The following is an 11,316-nucleotide window of genomic DNA, read 5'->3' as shown; positions in this document are numbered from 1 at the left end:
GGCTGCTTCAGTGTTCCGGATCCTGATGCTTTATCATGCGCAGCTCTCGTGTCAATTATTCGCAAACGGACGCATACCCCGTCCGCGGGTACTCCCCTACAGCCTCAGTCTCAGTATTATTCAAGCGAGCCTTGATGAAAGGAGAGAAGCTAGCCTTCGCACCAGATTCCTGTGTCGCAGAGGGCAGGGGTGCGAGAGTCCTACGTCCTACGACTCAAGTTACAAGTCGATCATGTCGGCGCTCGTTGCGCCATTCTCAAGCTTCCTATGTTTGAGCCGTCTACGTATATATTTCGCCATGCTCCACTCAGAAGATTTATCGCATCGAGCAGAGCAAAGTCGCCAAGTCGAGGAATCGTTGCTTGATCCATGTGTCACGAGGAGCCGTAGGGTATTTCGATAGAACAGCTCCGTCGAATCGTTCTCCGCAATGTCGTCTCGAATAAACGAATGCTGTACGCAATTCCGCGAATTAGTCAATAGCTTTATTCGATCCATCGAAACCTTCCAAGCCCGCGAAGATATCCGCTTGGGAGCTTCGCTCAACGGATAGGAAATGAGAATTACAGGGAAGAAGCTGGACCCCGTTGAGGCGCACCTAACATGGATCCGAGTAGTATTTTTTCTTGCCGTTGGATCGTGTAGTGAGTTGCGAGTGTCTCTCATGCTCGTGCTTCATGCAAGGTGCGAAGCCCGGTGATCACCCCGAATTGGCATGAAAAAGGAACTTTATTACACTGATGAGAATGCCTCTGGAGATATCGCAGCTCACAGCGAGCTGGCAGAAGATTCCAAGCAGAATGTACGTAACGATCGCATGTCTTGCGCTGCGTCTCATCTGTGAGCCGATCTCGCGGGCAGCGGAGAGAATTCCACAATTTGCCTCCGAAGAACGGATCCATAGACACTGGATGTCCCTACGCGCTCTAAACGCTGAGAGCCTACGACGATCAACGATCACCACTGATCAAAGTGGCTGTAGGGAACTCTTTATGACCTGCGGACATCCTCCCCCTTGTCACCGTGGTGCTCACCGCAGATGAAACATCCGCGGTGTCTTGTCTCAGCAAGCTCGATGACTCGGAGGTGGAGCCTCTCGGTACTCATGTACAGGAGCCAAAAAAAACCTCGATGAGAGTTCTCGACGCATTCCATCCAGACCTCAGCATCAGAGAACGGGGCCAGGAAACGCAGAAATGCACAGCTCACTTGTGATGTTTTCCGAGAGTTGGTATATCGACAAGGTGCATGGGAGGCAGCGCGGCATGGCGGCTTCCTCCCCACGTCCCCGCTCCCCTTCCCCTCCCTGCAATGCTTGGGCTCGAGGATATCATTAGGAGCAGATCTCGAATTCGAAGGGCTCTCATAACGGCTCGATCGCGCTATCCTTGTACATAGTGAAGTCTGAAGGATAGGCCATCCACAAACGGAAAAGGAACGACGGATCTGTGAGAACGCATAGTTCTCGCAGGAATTGAGTCAAGTCCCCCGAACGTCCCTTTATGAACGCCAATGTTCCGAGCTAGACCACGCGGGGGAGCCGCGTCTGTAAAGTAGCTTGTCTCAGAAGCGCTCCTCGCGGGGAATCCTGTCGATTGTTCGAACGTATGCGAAAACTTGAGGAGGGTCAAAGCTCAAGGGAGTGCCTCCGAAGGGCCCGATTCGGGCTGAATCAACCGTCTCACACCTCCGGGTCCCTTCGATGATCGGCTCGCTCGGGAATGGTTGAGTATAGGTATGCTTGGAGGGGCTACACAGACAACACTCTTGGAGAGGATGAGAAGCTGAAGCCCGACTGATGAAGACTCGCGGAGCAAGCGCGGCGAAAGAATACGGCTAGGATTGAGCTTCACTTTTCCGACTATGAGCAGTGGTAGACTCATCTTAAGGATTATGACTTGGCTGCAACAGACGAATCGACGTGTAAATCACGAATCGTAGATCATGGTCATCGTTTGGAGTCATCAGCCGGATCCCGGTCTTCCTACAATCACTCCTGGAAGATATTGCCAGAACTCCTAAGGGAGCCCAAACTCCGACCTCGCACCGCCGCACCCCTCTCACTCGGGAAACGGGAAAATGAAAGAGAAACGTAAAACAGAGAGCCTGAGAACCAAGCAGAGACCTCAAAACAAGGGGAAAACGGGAATGCTCGCAGCAACGCGCGACGCACATGGCCTGTTCTCGATCGAAGGATGAATTTATTATAGTAATTGCTCGCTGCTCTAGGATCGAGCAGAGAAGCCTACCGGTAGGCTCGAAACCGACCAGGCATCCGATATAGATCCCCATCAGTGAGGCACGGAAATCCTTCACATGAACATCCCGAAACAACAGCCCGTCCTCGGGAGCGCCTACTGAGGTGCCGCCTCCTCCGTCACGTCATTCGCGGAAGACTCCCGTCACTAGTGTTACATTGGAGATCTCCCTCTCTCATTCTGATAATTGAGTGGTCGAACTCCACCCTGGCCGAGGAAAGAATGTGCACCTACAAAAAAAAAGTCACAGTGGTAGTGCCATGGACATTACCGTAATGGAGGCGTGAAAACGTCTTCCTAACCTCTTTTAAAGGGTGTATGGAGGTATTCAAGAGAGTATGATCGAACATAAAGAGAAAATTATTCAGACAGTGCTCTGCAATCTACATCATAGTATGTTGCCGTAAATTAATCGATTCGGACTCAAATGCATCGCTAGGATCCAGGTGTTCATACCGTCATCAGCTATGGAATCAGCTCCGATGAGGGAATCCTTGAAGACACCACAATCCACCTTGATATTGTGAAGCTTGTAGAGGGGTCGCTCGACCAAATATTGTGGCCATCTCCACACTGATGATTTTTTCAGAAATCCGCTGATGTATGATGATCTATGAATAATTTTTTTCTTCAAGTTGACATTGAATGCGGATTCGCCATCTAAACCACGCGGCAGGGATCGCACCATAGTGTCAACATCCGCGGGCATATTTATCACGTGGTCAATGATACCATAAGAACCCTCTCGACGTAGGCGACGGATCTGCATTGAAGGTATTCGCGGGGAGATCAGTCTTCCGGTTATGGGATCTAAGTCCGGGAAGTTCGATGGCTTAGGGGGGAACACATATCCATTCGTCCTTCTCATTGCCGGGATTTTGTTTGTTCGGCGAACTCTGAAACAATTGCCGCAGAGTCTGAACATGATCGTATCCTCGCCTGGGCAATGGTTGGATAGCATACTAGCCATTCGAGCTGTCACTGCCTTCAAATCCCGCTCAAACCGTAGCCGATCGCACACATTGCACGGTTGTTCCAACTCATTCTCTTCGAAGCTACGGAAGATGTATACGGATGCTCGTTGCCGGACATGGAACAGCTCGGGAGATCTCGCCAAATCCGGGTCAATACGTTCAAAAATCGCTCCCGCAACTACTGGCTGATCCTCGTGCGAGAAACTGTTCGTGACGGAAGCCCCACATGGCGTTTCAATGATGGGCCGAATCGTTCCCCTAGTCCGTGCTCAATGCTCAGCAACGCGCTCCGCGCTCGTCTTCGCTTTTTTTGCCGGTCCGGTTCGCGTTTCTTCTCGCCTCGCGTTTCCGACTTGCTAGTTTAGGTCTCATCCTGAGAATGAGACCATGTGGAAAAGAAAATAATGCTTCCTCTGGAATGAGCTGCCCACCGCAGTTGTGGGAAGTGCCGTTCCTTCGAACTGATATTTGGTACATCGTCGTTAGAAACCATATTAGAATAGAATCTGCCGAAGCGGATAAATTTAGGTACGCTATCCGCGAACGGGTCGAGTTGTATTCGTCAAGCTTGCCCCCTCCTAGATGTTCTGGTTTCGAATGTACACTCTATCGGGTGCGCTACAAATTGGCCTATCTGCTCAGCTGTCGCAAGTCCTGGAGTATTCATTCACCGCCGGGCAAATGTGTTATTTATCAATATTTCACGATATTCGGAGGGGCCTTTTCGAGACTGTTGAAGATGACCAGAACGACGATACAATTCCGCAAAAATTGGACGGAAGAAGCCACCATAAATTTGCTTCAAGTCTTGACGAACTAGAACACGATGCGAACCGCACAAGCGGAGTTTGATGGCCCCGAAGTTGGACAAACGTTACACGAAAGACGAAGTACATTCGACCGACCACCTAAGCCATACTAAAGACGTTTTCACGTCAACATGACATCTCTCAAGTAGGATCCACGAATGCCGATCCCCTGATCGCTCCAACACAACGAATTTTCGGCCACGATGGGTTAAGACACCACACTGTATATTCGATCCCAAGGTAGGATTCGGACCCGATGAGGAAGTTCCCGAATCCGTCAGCTCGACACGTACATACGATGTATCGTCATGCTATTTTACATTTTATGCATCTAGCATTATACAGAGCTTGCTTTGATGGACGGAATCGGCCGAGGAAACCGCCCGGTCGCTTGAGACAATCAGTAAAGATCATCATCGACCTTTCCAGTCCTCTCACAGATTAGGAGTATTATTCGCTGACAAAATCCCGGTTCTTCTCGTCCGAGCTCCAACAGGGCGTGGAATGACAGTAACACCATGGTGTGTCAATGAGTCTGACTAGCGAACCGAGAGACAGCCCACAAGAGCCCAAGCCTAAGCAGGTCTTGTGCCGCGTTCTGGTCGTGTACCGAAATTGTTGTGCTCCACGCATGTCGACAGCGATTCCACGAGAATCACCAAGGTGCAGCTGAACGGCCGGGACTCATCGACAAGGCAAAGGAAAGGTCTCATAAGGAAGCGGTATATCGGAGCATAGGCCTGACCCGACGGTATTCTCCGCCGGCGATCAATAGGTGAGACCAGTCAGATTGTTCAAGTGAATTCTCGTCGGGCGCGTTCGAACTGTCGAAGCAGACGGGCGTGCTCGACAGAAGCTCTCGTCCTCAGGACCTCCTTCGATCCGGGGGCTCTGCATGAAAGGAAAGCGGTTTCATTCGTTCGGGTATCTTTCGAGCGCCAGCTCTTCATTCCGTTCGTACAATGTCGATTCGATAGTGGCATGACTATCGATACCGGGTATTCGGTGTCACACCTGGAGTCTTTGCAGGATAAGGAACGAACATGTCAGCGTTCCGTGGACGAGGGTACGCGCGCTCCCGGAGACCTCCAGGACCTCACCGCAAGTGAGTCGGAAACGTGACTTCTGGAACCGTTGGGCGCTGACATCGAACGAGCTTATATACGTATTGTAGTAATCATGCTGACGAGCTGCTTTTCATCGTCGTTCCCGTAGCGTGCGTGAAGACAGGCTTGCAGACAATTATGGAGCATCGACTGGACTCTCGGGAGATCAAGTGGATTGCAAGGACTCTTCTTCGCTTGAATCGTCAGCGAACGAGTGCTTCGTTTGCTGCCGCGAAATCAAAGTCTTCGCGGTCGGTTTGTGTGATCACCCCGTGTGTCACATTTGCTCGACAAGGTGAGTCCGCGGACCCCTGAATTTGCCTTGTAAGGAGGTCACTCTAGCTTCGGTTCGGAAACCCTTCCTGAAGCACGTTTTCCCGTCAGACTCCGTGTACTATGCGAGACCAACGAATGCCCGGTTTGCCGCGCCGACATAGATGAAGTGTTCTTCGTGGCTGGAATTTCCACCTTCGAAGATTTGAGAAATAAGGAAATGCACTCGAAGGTTTGTCAGATCTTGCCTGCCGTAATCCCGCAGCCAAGACCCTGATCATCCACTTCTCCGGAGACGTAGCCCTGAGAAACTTCTTCATTGGAAACTTTACATTACCCTTCCAGGCGGAGGAATTCGGCATATCGTTCGAGACAGAAGAAATTTCTTCAGAATACAGCGAACTCCTGACCAACAAGTGTGAGTGCTCTCATGTCTCATGTCGACCCCAACTCATCTCTCAACACGAGATGGATTCTTTTTACTACTCTTCACGCTGCAGGCTATGAATGTGTACGACGAGCAAACATATCTGAACGCAGTGGAGAACGTAGTCATCCCCCGGCGTGTTATGGAAATTTCGACGCTCTTCGGGATCACGTACAGCGCGACCATAAGAGATATTTTTGTGACCTCTGTGTAGAACACCTCAAGCTCTTCACATTCGAACGACAAGCATACTCCAAGAGCGACTTGCGACGGTAAGAAGTCTGATATAGGGAGTCTATCGATAATCGAGGTGCAGGCATCCGATTTTAAACCACCTGTTTACGATATAGTGTCTTAATACGTACGCTCTTTTGCTGCTGCAGACATCTGCGAGAAGGAGACCTCAACGACAAGTCTCATAAGGGCCATCCTCGTTGTGACTTCTGTGATATCCATTATCTCGATAAAGATGAGCTGTACAAACATCTGAAAGTCGATCATTTTTCGTGCTTCATCTGCCAGCGGGATAATGCCGCGTGTCGCTTGCAACAATACTATGCGGCATACGAAGACCTGCATCAGCATTTCTTGAGGTAGCTCCAACGAGCAAGACATCCGAGCGTCACCCTGTGACTATGGAGCCGTTTCTCCGGTTGGAGCGAGCCAAGCACTTATTCCTCAATTCCCCTCCGCAGAGATCATTTCGTATGCGATCAAGGAGAATGCGCAACGGAGCGTTTTGTGGCTTTCGAGACGAAGCTCGAATATAAGGCGCACGTGGCCACCAAACATTCGGACTCGCTTAGCCGAGATGAACAGCGAGCCGCGCGGTCAGTGAAGAAATATCTATTCAGGAGAAATATTTTTTTCTTAACAGAATCGTGATGCGCGTTAATTCTGTATTCGATAGGCCAGGCCAATTTTTCGCTCTTTCGTGTCACCAATGAATTGGTGTCGAGCAGCTCTGGACGCTCGAACTCGAGCGGGTTCTCCGTTAAGATCCTCTCACTAATAACTTGAATGCAGGAGTTTGGTCGAAGACTTCGCGATGTCTCCACCTGCAAGAGACACGTTCAGAGGGGATAATTCCGGCGTTGGAGCTCGACGAGGGAACAGAGATAATCACAGAGACCGTTTGACATCTGGCAGAGGGAGGTAATCTACCAGCTGACTGACGGAATCGTTCAATCGTTGAATGCATCCAAACCTTACTCCTGACGTCTTCATTGATGGAGATTTTTCCTTCTAGAGGACGGCGACCCTCACTTGAGCGGATCGCCGATCAAGAGGACGGAGCCCGGTCAGTTCAGCCTGTGGACACGACGTCCACCGCCGACTTTCCGAGTTTATCTGGAAACCCTTCGATCAGCCGCCCCTTGATACCCACACCGAGGTACTCTGCGAAAATGAATTCGCCGATGAATTCCGCAGACGAGTTTCCTTCATTAGGTGAATCTGTGGACTCCACCCCATCGACATCACATACGTGGTTCAAGCCGATCGTCAGGGAGAAATCGAAAGCTGGACGCCCCATTCAGAAGACGGCCCTCACAGCCTTGTCTGGTACTCAATATAAGGCTCCGCATGCCCCGGTCCAATGTGTCAGTACTCTTGAATGATGATGCTATATCGTCGTCGTGTTGCGGTCATTGGTCGTCCATAGTCAGAGCAAATCGTCCCTTTCAGTCTAAAATAACGTCGGAGACATTCCCGAGCCTCCCGCAGCCGGTCGGTGATTCGGATTTCGGTAAAGTTTTGAAACCTCTTCCGGTCGGCAAGAAACACGCTAAGGAGCGCCAAGCTAAGGCTATTCGGACGAAGACACCGATGGGCGTTTCCACGAGCGTTGGTATGAACTCTTCGTCCTCGAAGAAGCAACAGAGTTTCGCCCCGACCAATCATTCGAATTCGAAAACTCCAGCAGCTTTCAGAGTGAGTTCCTCTCTTCCGTGTTATTCTTCCGAGTCAGATCACGGGGAAGTAGGAAGGTATTGTGAATTTTTTTCCATCCGATGGAGTGAGTGAAACTTCTCGTCATGTCGATGAAGGAGATGATATATCGCTCCGGATTTCCGCGAAAAACATCTGCTCATGGAAAATTGTCCCCTCAGCTGACCGATGTCTCGAGGAGTCGTCTCGAAAGTGGTGTGAATCGCTTGAACATCGCGAATACACATACGTCTCCATCGGATCTCGATCTCAAGTCCCCAAGTGCTTCGTGGGCGGCAAACACGGACCCAGGACCCGAGCAACAGGTGCAACAGCTCCGGAGTGAGAAAAAGGTATGAATAGGTCTCGTATTTCCCGCGAAGTTCCTCGTTCTCCCTACGAAACCATAGTCATTCACACATCATTCTGATCCACACAGGCCAGACAAAAACTTCCAAGAGAAGAGGATTTCCCGTCACTCGGTCCCGCCGAGCCGGAGCCTGCGGAGCCCGGCAATTTCTTCCGGCCACCGAGGTCCAAGTATAGAGGAATCAGGGTACGCTCACTCCTTCACAGATCACCAAGGTCGCCAAATCGCATTAGCCTTTTATAAAGTTTATATGATATATATGATAATGAATTCCAATCCCCCTTTCCCCCGCTAGCCTGGAGAGCAAGGCCAAGAAAATCGCTCAAACGATGACTTCATCCAGCCACCAAACTTCACAAAGAGGACGACTGAATTCCTGGGCAAGTACAGCCTAGCTGCCTGAAGTCAAATCGGGATGCCGTCTAATAAATGAGAGACTTCTGATTTGAATGTTCGCATTTCCATCAGGATTGCTCAAGCTTCTGCTGAATGGTAACGCCGAACACGTGACCGAATATCGACTCTTGATGACGAATTTCCGTAAGGGCCTAATCTCCGGCGAGGAATTCGTACACGGCTGCCTGCAGTTATTCGGCGACAGCTGCGAGTTTACGAAAGTGAGGTTCTGCGGATAATTGGGAGATGTATAATTTGATCATCTCGATCCTTCGCTCGATGGAGAGTCTCGGGAGCCGCTTATTTTCGGAAACTCTTCACAGGTGTTCGTCGAGTTGGTATGCCTCATTCCCGATATTGAGAAGCAAAACGAGCTGATAGAGCTATACGATAATCTGAAAACGGAATACGGCATGCAAAAGAAAACGAACGGCCGAGATTGGACGCGCTGTTCTGAATGTGGTCAGATCACGATCCCCGAGGACGCACAAGCTCACCAGAAGGCACATTGAGTACAAACCATTGACAATATGTTCTATGATTGGCTGAGATTGCTGTGTTTAAAACGATGGGCGCCGCCTTCCAAACGGTTTCAACGACTCTTCAATTGATCCGCTCTCTCAAGCGAGTGAGCGCGATTAAATGTTTTCCCTCAGGATCCTTGAAGATTGTTGTCGAATTGTCCATTCTGTGGGTTCGTATGCCACGGAATGTATCTGCGGTTCCCTCCATCTGGAATGAGGATGCTCCGCATAGAGGAGGGCTCCACCCCCATTAGTAGTCTCACAAGACATGATGGCGGTAGCGATTACCCATGAGAACTGTCCTCCATGTCGTGATTATGCTTGGAATGGGATGAAATCCTACTGCTGTTTCAAGGAGGAGTCCGGGGCACGGGGCCGAATTCGAAATAGAGTAATCCCTGAGCTCCTCCGTGATCTAGAGCCTAGGGTCTAGAGAATCCCCAGTGCCGTCGACGATGGACGATATGAAAGCTCCGTCAGCCGGGAACGGTTTCCGTGCCATCCCTCGACACATTGCCGCCTACCCCCTCGGAGCTTCGGGAAGAAGGGAAACGTTTTTTCTCTGATCCCCATCGTGGGAACATATAAATGTGAATCTTCCGCGACCTCACAAAGTATAGATGAGTAGGGGTCCAAATGATTTCTCGTCGACTGATGAGAGAACATTTTCAAGAGGTATCGGGGCATGACGCGGATGTGGAATATAGCTTCGGAACCTGGGTTTGATTTTATTGCGTGTGGAGGGATCACAGGTGTCGATAAACTGTTCAACCGCAATATATATGCTTGTAATAAATAAGCTGACTTACAACGGATGTTCTCGGACTTGTAACAAATACAGATAGGAAAGCCTGTCCCTTACTCCGGTACCCTCGCAGAATCCTGTTTCGCGGAATGCTTCGTTGCTCGGAGAAGAGAGTCATTGAAAGAGCGTTCAGCTTCAGCGGACCCCACATACGCCTCGGGACCGTGCGCGAGCAGTACACTCGAGGCAGCTCTTGACCAAGAGAGATTACTCGAAGATCCTCATCTCACAACGGCGCGGAGAGACTCGAACCTTTGAGGTTGAATTATGTTGCAAGCTTAGACTGGATCATGAAACACGAAAACTGCGAGAGATATCCGATTCGCTTGCAGCAACCATGGAGCTCCCGAATTTCCTTTGGATGACTATCGCACCGGAGCCCTGCTGGCTTGAAATCAACATTTCTCCCGGCTACTTCGAAAATATAGAGCCATGATACGAATCGAAGAGAACAGACCGAGGAATCACACCGGGTTGGGTATATCGCTGTTCGTTCTAGATTTCCCAAGTTTGAATCACCGCCAGAACACCCTTCCACGAACACCCAGTCAGAAATCACCGCAGTATTTCGGGCAGGCGACCCAATAACGATGTCCCCGAACTCGCCTCGAGGACGAGGAAATTTGAGATCCATCTGAAATTCGTTTTTCGCCTCAATTGCTCTCGGCAGAAATTATGAGGAATGCTTCCTCGATACTAATGACAAGATTTTCGCTTTTGTTCTCCTCTACGGCGGGCAGGGCTGTAAGTGTACAGTCGTCTCGATCTTGACTCTCCCCGACGCTTTCAACAACATCGATGGCCTCTGACTCGGAACTAATGACGCCTCCGCTGTAATTCGTCTGTGCCAAGTCGATACCATCCCCGGAAGATTCTGATCTTTGTGTTCTGAACTCTTCTAGGGCATCCTCTTCGACAGGCTGCCGCATGCTTATATCGGAGTCTTCCGTGCGTGCGACGAGGTCATTCACCAAATTCTCGATTATAGGCGACACAGCCTCCGAGTCCAGCTCTCCGATGCGGTGAGGACACGCTTGCTTGCGCGAATCTTCTTGCGAAACATCAACTATAGCAAAAGACGCAGGTGCGTTCGTTCCAAGTGAAGATTCACAAACCAGCCGCTCCTGCACTCGCGGGAACTTACTCGGAACGACGAGATCACAGACTTTTCGACTTATCACTCCTTGGTCTACCACCGTACAGACTAAGGAAGGGCTTGAGCTCTCGATCCGCTCCGGAGTCGAGACCGAGGAACTCCCTCTTGATCTCCGCCCTGGGGGAGATGGCTTTTGTTCGAACGCATCTCGATAGATCAACAGAGTTGGGCTGAGTGGGAGGAGCGAAGAGTGAAGGGATTCGGCTTCTGATCGATGCGATGTCGGACTCCCGTATCTTTCGTAAACGAGTCCCCTTATCCGGTCAATAATTTCAGCGTTGGTACCGGT

General features: G+C 50.4%; 1 protein-coding gene across 1 annotated transcript; it reads left to right on the top strand.

The window, feature by feature from the left end:
- The first annotated feature begins 5,022 nt into the window (after positions 1-5,022).
- On the top strand, positions 5,023-9,054 carry LOC100902219 (E3 ubiquitin-protein ligase ZNF598). The gene is made up of 15 exons (XM_029112065.1): positions 5,023-5,146; positions 5,313-5,442; positions 5,532-5,652; positions 5,766-5,838; positions 5,921-6,119; positions 6,231-6,440; positions 6,543-6,677; positions 6,874-7,002; positions 7,097-7,448; positions 7,534-7,779; positions 7,959-8,129; positions 8,216-8,332; positions 8,442-8,526; positions 8,615-8,763; positions 8,866-9,054. Exons 1-15 carry the CDS (start codon positions 5,023-5,025, stop codon positions 9,052-9,054), a joined length of 2,430 nt encoding a protein of 809 aa, XP_028967898.1.
- The last annotated feature ends 2,262 nt before the right edge of the window (positions 9,055-11,316 follow it).

The sequence above is a fragment of the Galendromus occidentalis genome, unplaced genomic scaffold, assembly GCF_000255335.2.
Source record: "Galendromus occidentalis unplaced genomic scaffold, Mocc_1.1 scf7180000077483, whole genome shotgun sequence".
NCBI lineage: Eukaryota > Metazoa > Arthropoda > Arachnida > Mesostigmata > Phytoseiidae > Galendromus > Galendromus occidentalis.
The sequence above is the reverse complement of the archived record's forward strand: the minus strand, read 5'-3'. Positions and strand labels throughout refer to the sequence as shown.

What these genes read in the sequence shown, in the direction of transcription:
- LOC100902219 (XM_029112065.1), top strand. Translation starts at nt 5,023, where the DNA reads ATGACTATCGATACCGGGTATTCGGTGTCACACCTGGAGTCTTTGCAG. An exon ending in TGTCACATTTGCTCGACAAG is followed by an intron (nt 5,443 to 5,531) that starts GTGAGTCCGCGG and finishes TTTTCCCGTCAG; the next exon opens with ACTCCGTGTACTATGCGAGA. An exon ending in ATAAGGAAATGCACTCGAAG is followed by an intron (nt 5,653 to 5,765) that starts GTTTGTCAGATC and finishes TTACCCTTCCAG; the next exon opens with GCGGAGGAATTCGGCATATC.